This window comes from Astyanax mexicanus, chromosome 1 (assembly GCF_023375975.1).
Source record: "Astyanax mexicanus isolate ESR-SI-001 chromosome 1, AstMex3_surface, whole genome shotgun sequence".
NCBI lineage: Eukaryota > Metazoa > Chordata > Actinopteri > Characiformes > Acestrorhamphidae > Astyanax > Astyanax mexicanus.
Window position 1 is genome coordinate 24844160 of NC_064408.1, and position 24947 is coordinate 24869106.

A 24947-nucleotide genomic window follows, 5' to 3' on the forward strand; every position below is an offset into this window, starting at 1 on the left:
TTTTATTTCTCATTTATCATTCTACACTATGATTTGATATGTAATGGCTACATTTAGTACTTTTTAATGAATTATTTACTCATATCTGTGTGATTTAATAAAATACTTTTATTTTACAAAACCTGTAATTTCAGTGTGTTTTTCTGGATAACTTGGTTATGAAAATTTCTGTCACCTGTAGAAACCACACCCTGAGATGTCTTGTGTTATTAATTAATTTGATTAATTAATTTATTAATTAATCTAATTAAATTAATTTAATAACTGGCGCCCAATTAAAAATATTTCAACATCTCAATTAGCACCAGGTATTAAACCACTGAGCCCGCTACATAATTGGCTCGCCAACGTGGGGCAGGATTATATTCTTGTTGGTTCTCCGCCGCGAGACCAGAATATATACACATTTCATAACCAGTTCCAGAAAATAGCGCTGTAAGTTGCAGAATAAAGTGTATTTTGTTGTTATTATTAAATGCGTTAGCTGCTGGCTAGCTGGCCTAGCTGGAGTTAACTGCATAAACCCAGCGTGTTAGAAACACACGCACATGTTCTACACGTGTTTTTGTTTACAATTCAGGACTGGCCAGTCCCCTGTCTGTGTCACGCGCACAGTCCCCCGCTGTGTGTGCGCGTCGCGCGCACGGTCCCCTGTTTGTCTGTATAACGTGTACAGTGTGTGTGTGGTACGTGAGCGCTCTTGAAAACATTACTCTTATTTGTAAAATAAGCTTGGTTGACACACCGCCGTGTGTGGGTAACCTTAAACCCGGGTATATATACGTGTATATACGTGTGTACTTACATAAAGTTCGAACTGTTTCCGGTAAAATAGACATATTTTGCCAGTGTTGATCTGATAAGGCCTTCGCGCAGGTCTGAGTCGCGGATCTCCGGCTCATCGACTCCGCGCTCCAGTTAAAACTGCCGGTTTTTGCGCGAAATCCGTAAAATCCTGCAGTACTGGACACTTCCACGTGCGTAAAAGAGTAGCTAACTTTTACGTAACACCACCCTGAGTGGCAGGAAGTTTATTGTGTGCGTGATTAAACTAACCACGCCAGGATGTAAATCCTCTTTGCTCATCTTGTGAAGTCAGTGTGTTGCTGCTGTGTTAAACTTTCGGACAGCCGTGTCCTTCTCCTCTGCTATTCACAGTCGACTGAGTCAGTCAAATCTGCTGACCAGGTCCCAGACCCAAGGGGCGGTCCTTAACGTGGCATCATCAGTGGGCGTGACCACGCCCACCAGTCGGCCTCTGCCACCATCTGGTGGACAGCCTGACTATTTACACTCAAACTCAAAGGGTGTTTTACTACCCCTCACCACTAGGGGGGGGTACACTGCCACATCGCCATCTGGTGTTTGATTTGGGTAACTGCATACAGTGCAGAAAGGTGCATCTCATTTGTTTGACCACCAGAGGGAGCCACTTAGCCACATAGCTGTGTCGCCACCTGGTGTTGTACTTGTGTAATTGCTATCATCCCGTAGAGTGCATTTAGAGTTTCTGTCGCCAGAGGGTGCAATTTCAAACAAACTTTTTGTTAAGTTAATAAAGGGAATTTGCATTGTGGTTGGGTTAAATGGTTTCTAAATAAGTGAACAAATAACTGCATTCATTTAATTGGTTTATATTAAATAGTTAAATTTAAGTTTCAGGTCTGCTCTCTCAAACATTACTCTTTATGTTACATTGAACCAAGCTAAATAGCTATCTCCATTGAGTAACTAATCACAACATAAAATAATTAACTGGTCATTTTAATCAATTTGATTAAGTAAAGTTAATTACATTTTTGTTAATTAATTATTTTCAATTTAATTCAACCATCTTCAAATAAATTAAGATTAATTATTGATCGATTAAGATCAATTATTAATAACTGATTGAAATTAATTAATTAATTAACCATTAAAAAAAAAAAAAAAAAAAAAAAAAAAAAAAAAAAAAAAAAAACCTATCCAGTTATCAGTTACTCAACCATATACCCAGCACACCTGTGCTTAATACATAGTTAAATTCTCCCATCCTGTACATAGTTAATAACTATACCCATATTTAGATTTAGACATTGTGTATAGTGCCCTACAGTTATTAAACTGTTCACTAGCATCACTGACAACAAATCTAACTATTCTTTTAAAATTAATCTACTAATTGTAACCTTAGGTCGCCCACTTTTAACAGATTTTCTTCTTAGAAAAGGCACAATGCTAATTGACTCGAACATAAAATAAACTTGTTTGTCATCAAAATTGTTTGATTCCACGTGCTTTACGTAAATCAAAATGTGTGCCACCGAAAAAGCTCTTTTAGAGCTTACAGCTGGTCTACCCCCAGGACTTACCATCCCAGTCCAACAAATGGACAGTGGGGGTCTCCATGCACTAATTGCCAAAAGCCTCAATGAGTGTGTATCTAAAATCCTTGAGGGCAAGCAACAAGTGGATCCGATTTCCCTAATACTGTGGAAACAACTGCTGTTGGCACAGGATCAACTTGCTGCTTCCTCCAAAACCATTCAAAATCTCCAAGCAGAGATTGTGACTTTAAATGATAGAGTTGCAGACCTAGAGAACAAAACTGTACAGTCTGAAATTAACCAAAGAGACCTCAAAACCGAAGTGCAGCTGCTTCAAAAGGAAGCCAACATAGCTACCCAACTTGCAGCTCAGTCACAGGAAAAACTAAAACATGCTATTGCAAGACAGGTTGAGCTACAAACTGAATTAGCACATGCTAACAATGCAGTCAAATTAACTCGAGACCAAACAGAGTTAACATCTGAGCTGATGATGGAGGGAGACTCCCCCATCAATCCAGCTGGTAAATCAGGAACCCCTGGGGTTCCGGATCCTAAGCAACAACCATCCACAAATACAATCCCTCTAGTCTCCCTTAAAGGTGCTGAAGCGCCAGTAGAACCAAGGTTCACTCAGCGTTCCCAGCCACATGGGACCTCTGTGCTACCTCAAGCACCCTCTGATAGAGATTTGGACAAAATTGCGCGTAACATCCCACGCTTTGAACCAGAACCGGACGGTTCTAATGATGTCCACCAGTATCTTCGCGACATTGACTTCTTCTTACGCCGTTTCCCCAAGGCCACGGTAGATGATAAAATCTACCTCATTAAGGTGTCCTCTAGTCGGGAAGTTGGACGTTTCATTGAGCGCCAACCACCCCAGGTTAAGAGAGATTATCCTGCTCTTTGCAAGGCTTTGGAGAATGAGTTCTCCAACCACCTTGTTCAAACCGGCCTTGCTGCAGCTCTTGCAATTAAGCAGAGCCGCCAGGAAACACCCCTACAGTACTATCACCGCCTCAGGCTAGCTTATTTCGGCTATAGAAATGAGCCTGGAATGGAGGAAGAGGAAGTTTTCAAAACATTGTTCGTGAGAAACCTCCATCCCTCCACCAGTCACTCTTTTGGAGTCGCAGCCTGCCCTCGTACGCTAACAAGCCGGCAGCTGCGTGATTTGGCTCTCAGAGGATTTGCTAAGTTCCAACAAAACATTAATAAAAAATCAGAGTCAAATGACGTCCTGATAATTAATGAGCAGTCCTCCCACGTCAAGCAAAAAGGGGCACACAAGGCTCCAATGCCACCTAAGACCCAGTTAAACCACAAAAACCAGAGAGTGTTCCACTCTTGGCGTCGCTCGTCCCTACATTGGGCCGAGCAAAGTGACCAAAAGCCCTCCTATCGAAGGAAAGGTAGGATAAAACGCAGTTGGAATGGCAAACACTCACAGCACCACGCTCGAGCACAGAGCTCCAGCAAACTTCAATCTCCGCTCAGGAGAAAGAGCCCAAAGCACCACAAACGTTGGTGTCCACCTAAAGGGCACAAGCATGAGACATATCCAACTAACCTGAGCACTAAAGACGGCAGTCTGCTCAGACAATTTCGTAACGAAATACGCAAGCGGGACAATGCTGAATCTGAATTCTTGCCAATTGTCCAAGCTCCAGATCAACCTGCTTGGGGGGGTGCGAAATCCATCCACCCCAATGCAGCCTTGGTTGTACAGCCAGACGCTGAAAACAACCACACTGAGGAAGCTTCTTTCCTCAGCCTGGAGGATCCACCACCTAAACAATTCTTGGGTTTCTTAACCGAGAAAGGTTCAACACCAAAATTCTACCTAGCCACCTGGCTGGAAGATGTGTTCGGGTATGAAGCTCTTTTGGACACGGGGTCAGACATTTCTTTAATGTCAAATTCACTTTTTGACCAGGTGAGGGCGACAGCCCGCCGAAACAACAAAGAGATACCTCTGAAAAAGTGTGCTCTTCACCTTCAACCATATTCGCACACTGGTATCACTCTGCATTCTGCAGCCCTGGTGCACGTTGCCATCGGTCCAATGAGCCTCACCCATCCAATTCACATTTCTCCATTGGAGAACGTCCCATTGCTCTTTGGCAAAGACCTCCTTGACCGGTTCAAACCATTGATTGACTTTCAGCATCGTAGAATCTGGGCACAGGTTTGCGAACCCCTGCCCTGTCCTAAGGCACAGGATAGAGTTCAATGCTATCATGTTGCTAGCAACATTGAGCCACACAAGCTCATTGAACCTTCAAATTCCACGGGAATCAATGAGAAGCTCACTGTCAGGGTTCTGAAACCACCATCCTCAGAATCCCCTACCATGATTCTAAAACAAAACACCTGTTCATGGGCATTGACTCCCTCTACGGCTGTAGATGAGTACAACCCAAAAGCTGGAAAGTCATCCACTCTTAACACAACGGTCAACGGTGAAATCTTTGTTCCATGGGCTGACAAGTCAGCTGTTCACAGAACACCTGCAGGTTCCTTGCCACGGACTAACTGTGATCCTCTGTTCGTGCACCAAAAGGATTGTTCTCTTCTTGTTCCTGCACCAGTGGTTCCAGACAAACACAGTCCTTTGGATTCTTATGAATGTAAAAACATTCCCACCATCTACACAGATGGATGTGCTTTTCGGAATGCTCAGATCAAATGGAAAGTTAACATGACAATTGGTGCATGTGACAACACTTCTTTCAGAACACTGGCATTTCACCTTGATCCACTTGCCACTTACTGTGCGTCTTTCAGGATGCTCAAGGGCCTGTTTGTTTATGCCCCAGATACACACGCTTCATCTTCATTCGTGGTGCCTCAGAGCCATGGGGGGGAGAGCCTAGCCCAGGCCCTCGATCACCCATGGGTGGACCACAAAATGATGGGGAAAACACACCGAGCATTCCCACAATTGACATATCTGCCACTTGTTGGAAAAAGGCTAGTGTGTTTTCAGCCCCAATCTTCAGAAGATCTGTGTGGTGTATGGCCAATTCCACAAATGGATTGGGTTGAAAGACTCATGAAATTTGTTCGAAGGAACAAACATCTCATCACTGTGGCAGGTGCATTTGCCAGATGGGGGGGACGTCCCCCAGACCCTATTGAAATGGTTCAGGCCACAACTTTTTCGCTGAACCACACTTTCTCAGGTGTTGGTATATCTCACCGTTCTAGCGGTGAACTGCGGAAACACCCAAAACTGGGAAAAAGCACGCTTGGATACCAACCATTGTGCTACACTGCTGACAAGCTACTGGTGAGGTCCCAGCACAGCACTGGCAAAACAATTCGCGAGCTCAGGTCTCATTGGGTTGGTCCTCATGCAGAGGCAGACAAACTGCCTCGCATCTGGAACCAGATCCCGCATCGTCAGTGTTTTATTAAACTGATTCTCAAACAAGTTCACTGTAACCCAATTAAACTATGCAAAAGCCCCATGGGACAAGTCGGGACCAATAATGCCCTAGGTTAAATCATAATACTGGGCCAAATACTTAGACACACTGAGTGTTCATTGTCCACCATTTTCTGGCCTGACGCAATTGTTAAATTGAGAACGTACCACACATTCATTGTCTGGAACTCACCTATCCGAGTAGCATAACCCACAACAAATTGGATATTTTGTTAAACCTAGAGTTTGAATCACCATTTCAAACCATTAGCATAGCAGTATAATAAATACGTGGAGAAGGGGGGGTGCCAATATTTTTTTTTTTCTCCTCTCTTCAGGTGCCCAAAACATATTTTGTTTCCCTTCTGACTACGTTTGCTCCGCTATATTGTTCTCAATTGTTGACTAAGTAGTGGCTAATTATTGAAGCATACCTTATGGGTAGGTTGTCTTGATAAAGTTATAAAGGAACAAATAGCTAGCAAACTATTTGTGACCCTTTCATATGCTTGTTGCCACACTATCACATTAAATTAACTATTCTATTCAGAACCAAAAGCCAATAGCTACAACAAAAAAAAAAAAACTGATCATCAGAGAAATTGTATATCCATTAGACCAAAAACTCTGTCAGCGACCTTGTAGTAGATTGTCTTAAGAAAGCATGACCAACAAGACACCAATTGCATGAAAGATGTACCCTAACATGCTCTGTCTACAGAAATCCACGTTGACATCGACCGATGACCCAACGTCCAGTGGCCCATCGATCGATGGGGGGGGAATGTAGTGGATTAAACAGAGGATTCCTGCATCGCTTGGACACACACACACACACACACATACACACACACACATACTACCCCCACTTTATGGTCTATAAGGAACTTCAACCCCCAGAACACTCTAAAAGCCTTGGAGTTATCTTTTTCAAACAGCCTTAAATTTCAAAATGACATTTCCTGACTATTTCTTCACTCAGCCTCGCTCGAGAACCCTAAATGCAAGTCAGGGTAAACATTTTTAAATTCTTTTTTGACATTCCTTCAGACGCTGTCAGTCGTAAATCTGGATTTAGGACCGTTAATGTTTAAACATCTGGAACTGTGCACAATTGTGGTTTTGCCAACAGCACAATCACCAGGACAAGGACGGGACTACGGGACTTGAGAGAGGGTTCAAAACTTAATGAATGCCTTGGAAATTGTAAATTCACCAAATATATTATACCAATTTAGGGGTTTGTGCTTTCTGCAACCACTTAGAAATAAGATTCATGAAGTTAAAATGAATGCTCTTAGCTTGGAAATTACATTCCCAACACCAACTTCACCAACTTCCCCCACGGTCGTAAATTCCGACGACAGCCGCTTATCTAAACACAGCAGAGGGGAGGAATTTCTCACTAAGAAGATTTTGCTTAAAATACATATATATTGACTATATAAAAAAGGTGTTTTATAGAATGTTTACTAAATAATGGTATATGTGTCTGGTATATGGTATATGTGTTTGGATGTGTCCTGATTGAATTCTCCTACACATTCAAGTCTGAATCAACAAGGTTTAATTAGCATTTGATAATATAGCTTTATTTGGTTATCAGTGGTTTAATCATGTATTTTCTTTTAAGTGATTTAATTGGGTTTAAATAATATCATGACTCTTGATCTCTTTCTGACAGAGTACCATCCATCATTGTATTTCTAAGATTATCTTGAGTATTACAAAACTGTTTGTGGGCAATATATATATATTACATTTATTGTGATTCAATTGTAAGATTGTGTTTCCTGAATTTATCATCACAAACTGATATGCTGAAAAATGTATTTTGATCCACTGTTTAATTGAGTTTTCTTTTGGTTTGATCTATTAGAAAAATTCTGAAGCATGCTGACCATGTGAGCGAGGGGGGGTTTTATGGCCCTTTGTGAATCCCCCACCAAAGTTTGAAATTGCTCCTAGACCAATCAAAACACAGACACTTGGGCCACAGAGCCAATCGGAGCTCAAGGGCCAAACAGGCCACAGAGTCTAATAGTAAACTGGGCAGACACAGTTTAGAGTTCAGTTGCCAGTTGAGTTTTGGGAGTTCAGGTCAGAGCAGTTGGAGGAGAGAGGTTAGGGAGCCCAGAGATGGAGGAAGGATAGACTGTTAGTTTAGTCATCTTAAGTTAGTTTTCTTAGACTAGTGCATTTAATCTTCAAGTATATTAATATTAGCTATCCTAGTTAAAATATCTAAGGTTATTTTACAATCTACGAAGCCAAGCATTATTCCATCTAAGTTTAGCTAAAGTACAGCTGAAAAAGAGATCCGCCAGATCCAACCCAGAAATCTGCGGTCCGGAGGCCACCAGCAAGCCACCTGAGAGCGAAGGGATTTCCCTATGGGTTCTAATGGGGCTCCGTGCTGACCCAGGAAGTCCACCCACCCTGCAGACAGGCTCACGTGATCCTTTTTCGGGGTGAAGCAGCAGACGACCAACCCAGGCGGACGTCACCAAGGCCCACTTCAACAACTCAGAGTAAGGCAGAGCTGGGTTTAATCTTTCGGCAGATGGTGTCTGTTGGTCATGGTTTGGTCGGGTCTTTAATAGAGCGTCTTTAGTATAGATGACTCATTTTGAGTGGCTTGGTTGGAAATAAGAATTGGTTTCGTAGACTTAAAATGCCTTAGACCCTTATTTAGAAATATTCACTTTATAGTTCTATTAATCTTTATTCCTTTCATATCAGCATTATAACATGTTTGTTCTTTTATTTCTCATTTATCATTCTACACTATGATTTGATATGTAATGGCTACATTTAGTACTTTTTAATGAATTATTTACTCATATCTGTGTGATTTAATAAAATACTTTTATTTTACAAAACCTGTAATTTCAGTGTGTTTTTCTGGATAACTTGGTTATGAAAATTTCTGTCACCTGTAGAAACCACACCCTGAGATGTCTTGTGTTATTAATTAATTTGATTAATTAATTTATTAATTAATCTAATTAAATTAATTTAATAACTGGCGCCCAATTAAAAATATTTCAACATCTCAATTAGCACCAGGTATTAAACCACTGAGCCCGCTACATAATTTATCAAGATTATTTATTGAAAAACTGTTATCGTGACAGATGTGGTAATTACTACGCCAGTGGTGCTAGGTTGTCCAGCTAAGTGCTGCCACTATGATCAGGAGATCGCCGGTTCGAATCCTGTTTATGTATCTTGCCATCAGCTACTGGAGCACTAAGGGGGCACAGTTGGCCTTGATGGCCTTGCTCTCTCTGGGTGGGTAGATGTGTAGTGATGTCGATCAGCAGGAGGTGTCGGTGAGCTGATGTATCTGAACCAAGTCTTGCTTGCTGTGATGCTACTCGGCAATGCTGCATCAGCAGCAGTTCAAAAAGAGGCGGTGGCTGATTCACATGTGTTGGAGGAGGGGTGTGCTAGTCTTAACTCCCCTTGTGTTGGGGCATCACTAGTGGGAAAGTCCTAATGTGTGATTTGGGTAATTGACTGTGTAAATTGGAAAATAGAAATAAAATAATATTCAACAAAAAGATTATTTATCGAAACACTGTTATCGTGACAGACGTGGTAATTCCATTATTAGGCTGCACTATTATTATTATAGTATTACATTATTATTATAGTATTATTAATACTATATCAGTGGCACAAAATATAGTTTATCACAGTTGTATCTGCATGAAAAAATATCCAAAGAAAACTATTTATTCTGACAGGCCTAGGTTATACACTGTGTTCAGTGGGCTTTTTATATGAACCCCTTCCACATACAGATTAAAAGAGAATGTAAATGAACAGATTGATTGGAATAAGGCGTGTTTGTGGGTTTGATGCATTTTTAATGGATGCTGGTAGTGGGGAATGCCTGAAAAAACAGCGCGCGTGCAGAGTAGACTGGGAGTCAGCTGTGTGATAAGGGCGTTTACGGACAGGCAGCCAGCGCGAGGTCTTCTTGCACACACACACACAAGGACACATAGCGGCTATGCTGCTGCTGCTTATGGGCAGCGTCCCACCGAGCTGATGCCCTCGTTCAACCCGGCCATCGACTCATCAACCACCATGCTGGGGCTGAGAGAAGAAGAGGAGGAGGGGGGTGGGGGGTGATGGGACCATTGCAACCAAAACACGAGGGATATTGGGGCTGAACACACACTCTAATACACACACGAGAGAGCACACACTGGCGCTGCGGACGCCCTCCCCGCTAGCGGTGCTCGTGCACAGAAATGTAGGTTACGCGCACAAGACGCACCAACGTTATGTTATGGGTAGGATGTTCGCTAAAAACAATAACAGACGGGGCGTGCGCGCGCGCGGACGCTGCTGCTGCTACTGCTGCAGCCTCTCCACTGCACAATGCGCCACCCCTCTCCCTCCACCACTACACTACACTCACTACACTACTCCACACACAGCGTAGTAGCTCATTCCCGTCTGCTCTGGAAAACACACACACACACACACACACACACGAACACACACTGCCGTTTCTATACGCACCGTAATGCGTCCATCGTGCATGCACCATTTTAGTGCATGCAGCTGTAGCTAGTATTATTGAACGTGTATAAACGAGTCCATGCACGAGCTGTGCAGCCCAGCATAACACGCAATGCAACGAGCATGCACGCATGTAGCTCTTCTAGCACAGCAAGTGAAGCTGAGCTGGGCATCTTGTATTTTTTTTTCAATCGGCCAGTCCACCTTAAATGATGCAGCAGACAGAACACACCGTTCCCTTAACGTCAGAGATATGGGTTCCCTTTGGGTCAATTTTGGGTAACCATCACCTAACGTTATGGCAGAGTTCTTTTACGTTCCCCTTTTTTCATAAGACATAAAAACCCACATAGCAAGGCACATTACATAAATGTTAAATTACAGTGGTATTACAGTATCTACAACCTTTAAACAACCTTTATTTAACGTGAATCCTTAAGGACCGTAGAATGATGTTGAAGTTCTGGCATTGAAACAACGTTCATTTAAATGTTTTTAAGGTTTGGGTGAGGTCTTTTACACTCACAATGCTTTTATAACACTTAAATGTAAATTCCTACACTGCAAAAACACAGTACAAGCTATACAAATAGAAAACAAACAATATACAGCTCTCGAAAGATGGAAGATGGATGATCACAAGCCATCAAACCAAGCTGAACTGCTTGAATTTTTGCACCAGGAGTGGAATAAAGTTATCCAAAAGCATTGTGTAAGACTGGTGAAGAAGAACATGCACAAATGCATGAAAACTGTTATTTAAAAACCAAGGTTATTCCACAAAATATTGATTAAAACTTTATGAACTTGTTTTCTTTGAATTGTATGAGGTCTGAAAGCACTGCATCTTTTTTGTTATTTCAGCCATTTCTCATTTTCTGCAAATAAATGCTCTAAATGACAATATTTTAATTGGAATTTGGGAGAAATGTTGTCTGTAGTTTATAGAATAAAACAACAATGTTCATTTTACTCAAACATATACCTCTTAATAGCAAAAGCAGACAAAACTGATTCAGAAACTGTCTCCTATTATTTTTCAGAGCTGTATAGGCCTACATGTTTAATGCAGGTAAAATTTAAAACAAACAGTGTTGACTCAACCTAAAATCAATGCACAAGAATAATACCATTCAGGCATTGGAGATCAACAAAACATTTTTTTCAACAAAAAATTGAATGCTGATTCAATGTACTTTTGCTATGTAGGAAAGGACTTTTATTAAAGGTTGTCTTAAGGTTTTTAGCTAACATTAGCAGATTACGGCCATTTCTCATAAATGTTGTTGTGTTTCTTCGCCCCTGTGTTTGTTTGCATGTCCCGTTTGGTATTTCAATACTCTGGAATGCAAGTACCAAGAACCCTTAAAGTTCCTGGATGTGTTCTTATTCCTCCCTGATAACATAGACTAGAACTTACAGAAATACCCAGGATTTATTGTAAACTCAGTGATGACTGGACTGTAGAAAAAAAATGGCTCAGACCCACAATTGGACATTTTTAAATCCTAGCTATTGAGGTATCTAATTTCAGAACACTCTATGATTACGAGAATGTTGTTGTAACATTTAGCCATGATCCTATACTGTGTGTTTAAATGTCCCTAAATACAAGATGAGAACATTCCCTGAAACGTTACTTCATGGTTTCTGTAAGGTTTCCAATGTAAAGGTTACCAGAATGTTTCACGTTTAATACTCACAAACTCATAACTCTGCACAAATCAAAGAAATGTTATTGTATCCGTAATGTTACGTAAAGGTCCCCTGAAGATTTGTAATGTAAAGGTTATCAGATTGTTAAAAGCGGGTTCACTACAAATGTCAATCATTCAAAGATTAGAGTAGGGTTTTTATAATGGTTTTGATCATATTAAGATTACAAAACGTTAGTTGAACGTTTAATACTCATGTACTCAAAAAGATTACCAGAATATTTAAGCATGTTTTCTACAAATTTTAATCATTCAAAGTTTAGAGGGTTTTCATAATGGTTTCGATCATTTTAAGGTTAAAAACGTTAGTTGAACATTTAATACTCTTAAACTTAACTTATTAACTATGCACGAATCAAAGAAATGTAATTGTTTACGGAATGTTACCATAAGGTCCTACTTTAAAAGTTTCTAATGGCAAGGTTATTAGAATCTTTAAGAGTTTGAAGTTAGTGGAACGTTGGGTGAACGTTTTCAGAACTATTAACTACATATAAACTATTTTTTCTTCTATTTTTTAAAATATTTTTTTAAACCAAGAATCAGCCAAAATTTTCCAAAACGTTTTCGAAATATGCAAACAAAAAAAACATTCCCAGAACGTTGTGAGAACCGAAAATCATTAGCTGGGGCAGGTACACCGGTGCGCCTGCAGGCGCCAGACTGTAATTGCTACAGCATTTAAGGTGGACCGGCCAATTAGGAAAAACAACACTAGAGAAGGCGACCCCAAGAGAAGGCTTACTTCTGCTCTGGAGGTCCAGCATGGCCTGGTACCACTCCTCCTGTGCCTGCTCGGTGTCCGCGGCCACGGCGAAGCTCTCGCCGCGAGTGTACAGCACGATCATGTGCTTGTTCTTGGAGTCCGCGCGCTTGTTGATGTTGAAGCACGCCTCCAGGTGCACGACCTTCTTGGGCACGGGCGACTTGCTGCGGAATTTCTTCTCGTTCTCGTAGTACTCGAGGCGCGCGGGGCCGTGCTCCGAGGCGGCCCGCAGGACGAAGAAGCGCCGGTGCATGGACTTCTGCTTGCGGAGGTATCCGCTCTTGCGCACGTCCTCGTAGCTCGGGGGCTCGGGCGCCGCCGGCGTCTCCATCGCGCCTTAGCTTGCTTGTGTTGTTTTTTGCTGCTTTGTTTTTGCTGCTTTCCGTCGCCGTAATACGGTAATCCACATGCACGCACGGTGGTCAGGGCGCGCGCGTCGCGTTTCTTCCCTCCATCATCGCGCACATCGCGTGCAGGCTCCCCTCCGCCACCGCGGACAAGCAGCACCACCACCGCTGTCAGTCAACACCACCGCCCCCCGCGCCGTTCCCACCGTGCCGAGTCCCAAGTACGCACGGAACGTACGCACGCGGGCGTAGGAACGGACGGGCGTGCGTGTGTACGTACGTGTGCACGCGCTCACTGCACGGCTCGGCTCCGCCGTGTGCACATCCCCTCCGTGCAATGGGAAAAAGAGAGAGAGAGAAGTCAGACTGTCAGTGAGAGAGAGAGAGCGCACGCACGCACACACGCATGCACGCACGCGCTTCTGTGTATGTGATAATAATGGTGGGCGCCGAGGCTGCATGGAGCTGCTTGCAAACATGCACGCGTGCATGCACCAGGCTTAATCAAAACGTCTGTGTGCTCAAATTGCTCCACGTCCATCAGTGGAGATCTTGTGCACTTTGTGCATGTTGCTAAGAAGCAACGCAATGAGGAGCTCTGTGTGTTTTTGCACACCCTCTCTCATTTTTTAATTATTAAATGCGGAATCCCCCCCTTTTCCATGGTCACCGCCAGGTCTGTGTGTCTCTCATCCGCAGCTCCCTGCAAAAATAATAACACCAGAGCGGCTGTGGCGACACCTACTGTTAGAAGTTGGGCTCAGCTCGGCGCAGACTGACAGATCACACGAGGTTTATGGTGGAATTTGATTCAATATAGACCAGGGGCTACTCTGGCCTGAAGGGTGATCACCCATTGAGACTAGTGACCAGTTCATTTTTTTTATACATTTTAATGTTTTGGTACTGTCAACAGGCTATTACAAATGTATGCGACAGGAGAGCTGGGGTGAGCATGTCATGTCAGAAAAATTAGAATAATTTAGATTCAAATCAGACACACCAACTCGAACAGATTCTGTGGATATGACGAGAAACACAAGCTCTAAATAAATAAGCAATATCCCGCGCAGCTCCTGGTTACCCACAGTTCTCTGCACACTTAAAACGTAAAGGAGAAAAAGTAAAAGAAGAACAGCGCTAGAGTCACTGGCCCATATTTATTAAACTTCTTAGAGTAAGAATGCCATGTTGGCGGTGCGGAGTGTTCCAGCGGGCTAAGCACTGCCACTATGATTGGGATATCGCTGGTTCGAATCCAGGTCATGTAGCTTGCCATCAGCTGCCCGAGCCCCAAGACAGCATAATTGTAAAAATGGCACTCTTTCCCCTCATCACTCCTAGGATGTCAGTCAGCACAGGGCATCTGTTAGCTGATGTATTGTAACCAAGCCACTGCGAGTCCCTACGCTGTCCTCTGAGCAAGCTGGCTACTTGTCAATGCTGCATCAGAAGTTAGGCGGTGGCTGACTTCACATGTATCAAAGGAGGCATGTGCTAGCCTTCACCCTTCTTGTGTTGTGGCATTACCAGTGATGGAGGATATACAGCTGAGTAGCAGTTGAATAGGTGGGACAATTGGCCTAGCTCAATTTAGAGAAAATGGGAAAAACTGCAAAGCTTTGTTAGACTGTTCCATTTGTGTGACCAACAGGCTCCAGGAACATTGCATTACATATTTTAATGTTGATGATGGAAGACAACCCTTTAAACAACCTTCATTTGACCTTTAATTCTCAACATATAATTTCTAACGTCAGGGATAAGTGTTGTTTTAATGCATTACAGATGGACAGATGAATGTTAATTTAACGTTTTTTGCTATCTGAGAGGGTATTTAAGCGTTTTCTCTATGTTAAGTCAAGGCATCAGTACATGACATCCAGTTGTACCAGAGAAGGACATTTAAACTTGCTCAAAACTCATTAACTAAAGTAGCAGGTAGACAAAATGTACAATTGACATCCCTAACACCAAGAATAAAGCATTAACCAGTGGTTAATTTGTTTTTTGTTGAACCCCGATCACAACTGTCCACATGCTTTTTTAAAAAAGGTAATTAATAAAATAAACCATTTAGTTTATCGCAAACACTGACCTGCCGGCTCATTTAATCAATATTTACTACTTGAATCTAGGAAATCTGACATCCAATCTGAATAGAAACAGTACAAGTACTTTGTAGCTACATTAACTACCTTAAAGTAAACTAGATAGCTAACTAACAAACAGCTTATTTATCTAGCTAGCTAAATTAACTAGGTAGCTAAATTAATGTATACAGAGAATGAATAAACACTAACCTGCAACACAAAACATGGCTTCTTCACATATACACCTAGATAGTTATGGTCACTAATTATGAGGATCTGTGGCTATAGGGAGTCCCCCTGCCTGTTCATAGCTTTAATCACATACTCTGTACTGGTCAAAACCTAAGCTGGTCAGCCAGCTTAACCATTTTGACCAGCTTTTGCTAGCATTCTGATTTTGTCCAGCAGGAAGTTAAAATTGTTAGGAAATCCCAAATTATGTTTGATGTGAAGCTTAACTTACACATGAGCATTTTTTTACACTGTTTGTTACAGGGTAAATGTGTCCTAAAGAAATGTAATAGAGCTGCCAATGTTTTCTGTGTTTAACCACCTGAATCCTAGTTATAGTACCAATACACACTCAGAAATGCAGTAGCAGAATTCCAGATAAAATTTTCTTTAGTCAAAATTGGTTCCACCAATAGGTTGATTCTTCTGTCAGTTAGACACTGTTCACACAGCAGAAAAAAATGTCCCAAATCTAATTTTGTCTTTTTAAAGTTGTGTACACGTTTTTTAATGAGACGTATATCTGACACTCCTCGGAAGAGTTCCCACTCTTTAGCGAACACATTATCTAACATAATGCTTATTTCTCCTCAGCGTGCAGTATCTGCGTCAGATTTCAGCTTGTGAAGTGGCAGCCAATGAGAGAGTTCCTTTAGCTGTATCTACCCAGATACTGCTCAGAGAAAAAATCCTGATTGGACCATTTTCTACATAGGGATTTCCATAGAGTGTTTAACTTATTTGGTACCCAAAAAAACCCCAACAAGATAGGAAATGTACTTTTAAACAGTATTACTTCTAATATTTGCAAGCATGTTTCTACTAAATCAAAACAGATCATAAAAGTTTAGGTATTTTTTAGTACCCAGAACTCACTGATGGTTCCCCAGTGGTAAGAACATGTATCTGTGTCCACGGATCCTAATGTAGTAGTACCCTCAATAAATAGGGGTGAATTAAGCTAAACAGCTAAACATAGAAAATATTAATTTAATAGTGCCTAACTTCTTATCAAATTTAAAAAAGTATTTTGCTGAAAAAAATAAAGTTATAAAAAACACAGGCATTTTCTGTATTTAAATGTATTATTTCTTAAACATGTTTCACTGGATGTACCTTAAATGACACTTATTTTGCCTTATTATTAATACAGTACTTATATATGATTTTTCGTATTTTTTTCCACTATATGTCAATCAAATAAAGATGACATCCTACTCCAAAAATCTGGCAGAAAGGAATGGCACATCTAAAAAAAACATACACAAAGGTACTGCCAACCAAGTGCCAGTCAGGTTACCAGAAGTGTCAATAGCAATAGCAACCCACATACTCAGCTCTGCTGCTCATCCCACAAATGCATGATCCTTACAAATGTGTCAACATTTAAAAGAGAAATGAAAAGGTTTCCAGCAGTATAATATTTATTGCCAAGAAGCATTGTTAAAACAAAAATATAATCTACCAAACATAAATTTCCGTACGTTTTGCCCTGTGTTGAATTAAAATGGTACTGTAAATATCATGTAACAGAGGAAAAACGCTTGAAAACATTGAGGGGAAAAAATGTGGGTGAGCGCATGCGCACAACCAGGAAACCGGATGAAGGCTAGTTGGAGAAGTAGCTAGCTGTTACTTTAGCAAACACACAAGCTAACGGCTGCAGCTAACTAACTTATTATATTCTCTATACAAAGGAAAAATCAGTGTATCTGTTGTTTTTCATGTCTGTAGTGTTTCATAGCCGGGTTACTGAAGTTAACTACGTTTGTTTTGTTGTGTGTAAAGCCAGACCGCAGGATAGAGAGATAGTTAACGCTAATTAGCTTAGCTGTCGTCAGGTTAGCTTCCTGACCGCAGCTCGGGGGTGGAAGTTAACGGGAAGGCCTGACCTGCCTGCGAGAGATAAAGTTAGAAATACGGTTAAAATAATCGTTTATGTTCCTGTAAATGATGGAGGTTTGAGCTCTGCTCTCTGTTCTGACCTGCTGTGTAATTTTGGTGCGCGGTTTCTAGCTAATTTGGGCTGCTGTGGAGGAGTTTAAACGCCGCGATGTCGGGCGCGGAGGAGTCCCCGGGCTCAGCGGTGCTGGTGGCGGAGCTCTCGCTGTCGTTCCGGGACGAGCTGGCGGCCAGCATTCAGAGCGCGCTCGGCGTGGCCGTGGAGCTCGCGGTGGCGGAGGTGACTAAACTGGTGAGCCAGGCCATGAGGGACGTGCGTGACCAGATGCACGAGACCCTGCGGGACAACAAGCGGCTCGAGTCCCGCCTACTCGCCGCCGAGAGCGAGCTGCGCTCCGTGCACGGCCGCCTGGCGGAGGCGCAGCGCCAAGCCAAGGCGATGATAAGGGTCGTGGATCCGGGCTGTTCCTCCGCGAACGCCCAGGAGCGGGACGACAGCCCCGCTACCGACGTACAGGACTTGAGTCCTGAGCGGATCGCAGAGTGCCTGGCGGACCTGGACCGAAACTACGGAGCGAGAGCGTCCCGAGAAGCTGATGATGGAAGAGGGGATGGATATGAAGGGGCTTCTTCCTTCTGTGAGATAAGAGAAGATGGGAGCGTGTGCACTCAGGGTCTTAACCCAGATTTAACCGATCAGGAGTCCGCTGGGAAACAGCGGGTGGAGGCTACTAAATGTGAGCCACCAGGTGAGTGTTCTAGCTATTGTCAAAAACATAACCTGACCACTAGGCAGTATATACAGCTGAACTGGTAGCAATATCACATTTAAATAACTTTACGTACTCGTTCTCTTTACCAGCCTTAAGCTTTATACTGTATAATGTATGCTTTATACTTTATACTGTACACTACTGTTCGTACAGGTTCTGTTCATACTTGTACTGCCATTGCCTCTTTAATCTCCCCCATCACTATTGCAGTATTGTCTCGTCTTTTTTCTTACGTGTAACTGTCTGTGTCCTTGTTGTATTAAATGTTTAGTGTCTCCGATTCTTTAATATTTATAATCTTATTTTCTGTACTTGCTGTAACTTTTGGGAATTCACTTTATGTTCTGTACATATGCAGTATTGACAATAAAACTACTTGACTTGAATATTGCAAACATTACAATGAGTACAAGATCATGAAACAGACAAGGCAGTAGTTGGTGTGGTGCAGTGGATAACATCACCGCCTGCCAGTGAGATACCATGGGGGAGACTGGGGTTCAATTCCAGGTGTGGGTGACCATGGGGTGACTATGCTGTGTCTGGGTGACTATGCTGTGCTAGTGCTACACCAATAAGAGTCTCTGGGCAAGACTCCTAACACTACATTGGCCCACCTCTGTAATAGGGACAACCTTGTAAGTCGCTCTGGAAAAGACTGTCAGCTCTTATCCATCAATATTATGCGCAGCAAGACAGAAATCAAAAGCATAGATAAGTCTCTGTTAAAACACATTGGGCGTACATGACGCTATGATTATAATATTTAAAACAAAGTATTTTCTAGATATTTCTAGAAATGGTGCCACATGCAAAACATGGTCCACATCCACCCAACAGTGGTTCGGCCTGGTTGCAGTGTGGAAACAAATTTTTTGGATAGTTTAGACTTTTTGAGCACAGGACGTGGATGAAAATAAAAGCAAGCTTACTTGATACTTATTTTGCTTTTTCCTTTTATTCACAGATGGAGAAGACTATCACAGTTCACAAGGAAGCCCCTCACATTTCAATCAGGCATGTGTTGCACCAGTGGAGGAACCTGGAGGATCTGCAGACCTGATGGAGGGATCTGCATTGCATGAGCCTTGCATGTCAGCACCTCAGGTAGCTGTGAAGTTGGAGAAGCCTGAGCAGTGTGGTGACCCTGAGTGTGCTCCTCTCTCAGAGCAAGAAGAGTTTGGTTCAGACTGCCTCTCGCTGGCTCAGTCGAGATTATTGGACGATTGGAGGGCTGAGTTGCAGCTGCAGAATTGTCAGGCAGATCCCTACACCTCCTCTGGCAGCAACGCTCTGGGTGAGTGTGGGTGTAAAGTACATACACAAACACAGCTTACAAAACAAAATAGCTCACCTTTGTAGAGATTGGTATACTCTATTTTACCACCTTCCTGATTTTATATTTTATGTTAACACCACTTGAATACTTGCAGCCTAATTTTGCTGCAGCTTTAGTAAGTAAAGCATTCCTAGAATCAGAATTATGTTATCATTTGATGGAACAATGTTGAAGATGATATAAATTATATTGCAAATGCATAAATAAAATGATCTTTACAAAGGCCAACAGTAATGCCACTCCCATTCTTGTATGCTTAGTTTTTGGGCTCCTGGCTCTTTGTATTTTCATTTTATGATTTATTTATTTATTGTAGGAAGCTAGTACTTGCAGATGTAAGATCATATGTTGGAATTTAATCTGATATTAAGTGAAGTTAATCTATATTAAATTGCCAACAATCAGCTAGAACAATTACAAATAATGCAAAAAGGATAAAACTGGCACAGTATGCAAATTCACAAAAAAAACATTACTCTTTCTTGAAGGAAATTCTGGCTTTTTTTTTTTTTCATAACCTTGGTCTTGAAGGCCCACTTTAAGTTATTAATTGGCTGTTAATGAGCTGATTAATTGGTTGACACTGAAAAACACTAAAAATACAAGGCCGGTAGCTTCAGGACCAGTGTTTAGAAATACTAGATTTTTTCCAGTGAATAATTAGATATGTTTCCTTACACAAAGGAATTCAGACAATGGGAGAAACCTTGTTTTTACATGAGATTATTCTTTTACAAGTGGTTTGAAGAAGAGCTTGTGATCGTATACTGAGTGTATGTGCTTTATGTCTCTCATTCTTCATCAGCTGATCCTTCCATCTTCCCGGGAGAGATCCCAGATCTGGACTTTCTCACTTCTCCTGCATCCAGCCAGCCAGACCCGTTCCCTTCTCCGTCACGCTCACACAGAGAAGCCCCCTCTATTTCAAATCAGGTTCCTAATCAGCTTTTCCCTGCCCACACCTCAGGACCCATTCAGCATCTCTGCAAAGTTTGTGGCCAGTCCTTCCTAAGGCAGGTGGATCTTCGCAAGCATCGAACCATCATGCACCCGAAAACGTCGGGGGTCCATCACCGCAAGGCTCCCAAGCACAACCTGTTTCCCCCAGGACGCAGCCCCTACCACTGCTCCCAGTGTGGGCGAGATTTCAATCGCATGGAGCACCTGAAGATTCACCAGAGGATACACACTGGCGAGAGACCGTATGTGTGCACCGCCTGCAGTGCTTGCTTCCGCCACTCGTGGGCGCTGACGCGTCACTTCCGCATCCACACGGGGGAAATGCCGTACCAGTGTGGACAATGCGGGAAAACCTTCCGGAACTGCGGGGGGCTGAAGTTCCATCAAAGGTCACATGCCAGGGGACAAGTGGCCTAACAAACATTCAAGTGTGAAGGTTAGGGGGTCGGCAACCAGAATGAGGGAAGAGACACTTTGTCCAGTTTAAACAAACAAAAAAATAAAATACCAGTATGGAGGCTTCAGATCTTTTATAGTCTTATTATATTATGATTTTTTAGTCATTGTATTTATTTTGTGCATGATTTTCAAGCAGGAATATAAACCCTCTTTTGCTCTTCATGACGCTTAGGGCAAAAATTAAGTGTTAATACACAATACTTCTCATGAGGTTTATTATGACTAACATGGCTTTTCATGTTTATCAGAAGTTTTAGAATGCTCTAAGTCTAAAGGAAGGTTTAATTAGCTGCTATAAAGCATGCTTTATCTTACTCATTTTGCTCATTTAAAAGCATTGTATGTTGAACATGCACTGCATCCTCTCGCCATGTGGAACCATACATAGAGTGTGTCACACTCACTTTTTTGGTTTGTTTTAATGGAACAATATGGGAAAAGCTCTAATATTAGCTAAAGTAATGAACCATATAACCTTTATTCTATAAGCCTGATTATCATAAAAACGCACTTTAGATTGGCACAATTCTCAGTGTAATTTAAACTTTTTAAACCCCAAGTGTTAAAGCTCGTGTTGATGCTTTTATTGACTTTGAACCCTACACTCTTAAAATGCTGCTACAATGCTATAGAAGAACCCCTGTTGGTTCCGTAATGAAGCATGTTTTGGTGCATTTTCACTGCATGGTATCTACACCTCTCGAATGATCTTTGCTTGAATTTTTAGCGCGCCATAGACCTTGCAGATCGCTAAATGTCCAGAGATTACAGAGGCATTACTCTGCGCAGTGCAAAGCAGACATCCTGCACAAATGATCCATTTCTGAAATGTCCAAGCAACAATGGCAGTCACCTTTGTTTGTGTTTTCGACTTTACGATTATTTTATGAGAAGTACAAACATTTCTTGAATTAGTGGCTGACAAGAATTTAAGGTTGAAAGAACCTTTATTTAATTTTTTTTAGCAGTAAAAGTTCTTTTAACTTACATTTCCTTTTACTGTATAAACATAATTAATTTTCGGAGGTGCCATGTAGATGAAAGTTGGAAGGTAGTTCACACCTCAAACTCTTACTTAGCTCTACTCAAATTCATTTAAATGTTGAGATGCTGTGCACCGGTTGTGTGGACTGAGGTGGCCTTTGTTTCAGGACAATCAAATGCTACAACACCCTTTATGTTTGTGCAGCTATGGGACACATTCATTGGATTATTAGCAGCTACTCCTTGAATTAATTTCAGTCAACACAGTTATGATTATTATCTTTAAAAATATATTTTTTTATTTGCCATGAATTATTTTGCTAATTTTACAGTGGTGCCACAATGTATAGTAGAAGATTCACATGTTGCCGACCTCTGGTTTAGGGAGAAGATTTGTTTTAACTGGATGTGTATTTGAAATGTTTGAGGGAGACTTTTGTTCGTTTTACTTAAAATGACTTTTTATGTTTTATGAAGTTACAATTAAGGTCAGTGTTTTAGTTCATAGCTTTTGCATAGCTGGACATTTTGCTATTTGAACTTGTTCTATTTAGAAAGAATTTTTCTTAATGTTTTTCATTGCTTTCCTGATCTTAGGGGGATGACATGAACACTTGAACAAATGCTGACTAAGTTTTGGACACATCACATTGATCTTTTTCTTCTCTAACATGTCAGCCAGAAAACACTTCCGAGACATGCAGGTTTTTCCTTTATGATGATGATGTGACAAATCAGCCATCCAGGCATACTGGTGATCAGAATGCAAAAATGGTACTATTGTTTTTTTTATATTGAAGTGCCTGGTGACCAAATTGTTATTCTGAACATAATGTTGCTTTCTGTCCAGTGTTTCTTTGTCTTACACCAGATTTTAATACAAATGTTCGAACTGAAACGGTTCCAGTATGTTTATCTCACAATATTTACTTGAATCTCGTATGGCAGTAATAGAAATAAAATCTCTAGCTGCCCTCTAGTGGGGTTTTTCCTGAAGTGCTCTTTACACTGTCTCTGCTTAATGACTGTACTTATCAAGCTTGACATAGAGGGGTCTGTTTTTAGATCACACTTCACTTTTCTGCTTCTTACTGATTAATTAGGTATAGTAGTTATGCTAGACTGTGATTAAAGAACTCTGCTTGAAACGTATCAGTATTCTTTTGAAGATTCTTTGTAGAATTCTGTAAAACATTTGTCATAATGAACAGGTAAAAAGAGTTTATTTTGGTATTTTCTAAACATGAATTGATAGAGCACCACACAATAACAGTGATTTATTTTAGCCTAATGTGTGTGCTTTACAAAGATATCTACACTGCATGTTTAATTGCTCCTTCACATGAATTTGATTATTTTCATTCTGCTTCAGTTTAGCACCCTTTGGTGATTATTCAAGGACCAGTTAGTAAGAAAAAAAACCTTATAGCCTACTTGATCTCATTATCTAATGCATATATTCTCCTCAAACTCTAGTTAGTGCCTAGACCAGAAAGAACCATGTCACAGCTTAGTCAAACTCCAAGGGCCTTTTTAAGAAAGTCCAGACTTGTGACCCAATTAAACTCTGGTGCCAGATTCAAGGCCATAGTAAAACTTCAGTGCCTTGAGGAGAAATCTCATGCCTAGTCAAACTCTGCTGACACTTTTGAGAAAGTTGGATAAAGATTGTAGAATCTCATGGCCTTTACTGCTTTAATGACAGAACCTGCTGCCTTGTTGAGAAAATCCAGGCTAGGCCTGTCATGATAATTGCTATCTTACTGTACATTTTGTATGATAAATCAACATGGCGTCAATCATTTTTGCCGCCCTTGTTACTGCCCTTGTATTTATTTGTGCATATTTAAGCAGTGACGTTACTTTTGCACTGTTGTTTTCTCGTCTTCTCTCAGGAGAGGGTAGGAAGCTACATACATTACATTTTTACTGCTGCTGTAGTCTTTTAAATATGATAATAAAGTAAATATGCTAAATATTACAATGAAACTGATTCATGCAGTAAATCTTCAAACAATATATCGTCCACTAAAAAAAACAGTTATGGTGACACGTCTAGTTCAGGTTCAGTTGTTAGTGTCACAAACTCTGGTAAATAGGTGAGAACATCCCAGCTTATGGCCCAGTCAGCTAAAATGTTAGAAATAAACCCAATGTAGTGGCAGCTCTTTCTAGCTTTCTAGCGTATAACAACCAGTCTGAGGCGACAAAAATTCCCCATACTCAAAAATCTTCATGTAACAATGTTTACTGACAAATAAGGTCAAAATACAAGTCAAATATGAATAATCCAAGGCGTACATGTCTATTAGTTGAGGTTTTAACTGGTCGATCGGTCAGAAAACTGCATCACCTCCACCCAACTGTCTAGAGAACTGGTATGAGTTATTTAACTGCAACTGAAGCACACATACTCTCCCTAGCGGTTAAACACATGCACTTCACTTCTCAAACATGGCTCCTACACCCAAATTCATAACAAAATGACCAATAACCCAGAGTAGAGGGACAGCAAAAGAAACGTGCCTTCATTTTTAATGCTCTATATTGCCAAAAAAAAGGATCCACTTGCCTGCACTCACGTGCATATGTATGAACTTCCCATTCTTAATCTGTAGCTCAACTCCTGTAAAATATATTTACCCACACCATAACCCCCCTCCACCAAACGTGTATCTTTTGCACATGACAGAAAGTCACGTACTGTTCTCATGAGTTGAGCTGAGTTGCTGTCCTTTCCCATCACTTCCACTTTGTTTAACAGACTGACCGTTGACCGTGGAAGAGTAAGTAGTGTAGCAATTTGACATTGTTGCACGGGTGACATCCTATCATGGAACCATGCAGAAATTTTTGTGTGCCTAGGTGCTTGGACTATACACCAATGGCCATGGATGAGATTGGAACAACTGATTTCAATGATTTGAATGGTGGAGTGAATGCTTATTATATAATTTAAAAACAACAGTGATTACAGAAATCAGTATCAAATGTGTAGCTGTCTATCAGTTTTGAACTTGTCTTTTTATGGACTGATCGCTGATGTGCTGAGTCCAGCTCCTCACGTTTGGAATCTCTGTCTTGGTGCTGTTGGCTTGGA

The 24947-nt window shown here is 41.3% G+C and overlaps 3 protein-coding genes across 3 annotated transcripts in view; 2 read left to right on the forward strand and 1 right to left on the reverse strand.

The window, feature by feature from the left end:
- The window catches only part of si:ch211-284e13.4 (insulin receptor substrate 1-B), a 46443-nt gene extending 32645 nt beyond the window's left edge, over positions 1–13798 (reverse strand). Inside the window, exon 1 of the mRNA XM_007258097.4 lies at positions 12739–13798. Within this exon, the coding sequence (XP_007258159.3) occupies positions 12739–13090 (352 nt within the window). The 5' untranslated portion in view covers positions 13091–13798. The remainder of the gene's footprint in view (positions 1–12738) is intronic.
- gnb2 (guanine nucleotide binding protein (G protein), beta polypeptide 2) overlaps positions 1–24947 on the forward strand; it is a 411910-nt gene that overhangs the window by 224814 nt on the left and 162149 nt on the right. The gene's annotated exons all lie outside the window — the stretch shown is intronic.
- si:ch211-284e13.5 (C2H2-type zinc finger protein) lies at positions 16882–22853 on the forward strand. Its single transcript, XM_007258098.4, has 3 exons — positions 16882–18081; positions 19073–19402; positions 20250–22853. The coding sequence occupies exons 1-3, from the start codon at positions 17484–17486 to the stop codon at positions 20819–20821; spliced, it is 1500 nt and encodes a 499-aa protein (XP_007258160.1). The 5' UTR covers positions 16882–17483; the 3' UTR covers positions 20822–22853.

Bases quoted from the DNA above. Each gene is read 5' to 3' on its own strand.
- si:ch211-284e13.5 (XM_007258098.4), top strand. From the start codon at position 17,484: ATGTCGGGCGCGGAGGAGTCCCCGGGCTCAGCGGTGCTGGTGGCGGAG. The intron at 18,082-19,072 runs GTGAGTGTTCTA...TTTTATTCACAG, and splicing joins TACTAAATGTGAGCCACCAG to ATGGAGAAGACTATCACAGT. The intron at 19,403-20,249 runs GTGAGTGTGGGT...ATTCTTCATCAG, and splicing joins CTCTGGCAGCAACGCTCTGG to CTGATCCTTCCATCTTCCCG.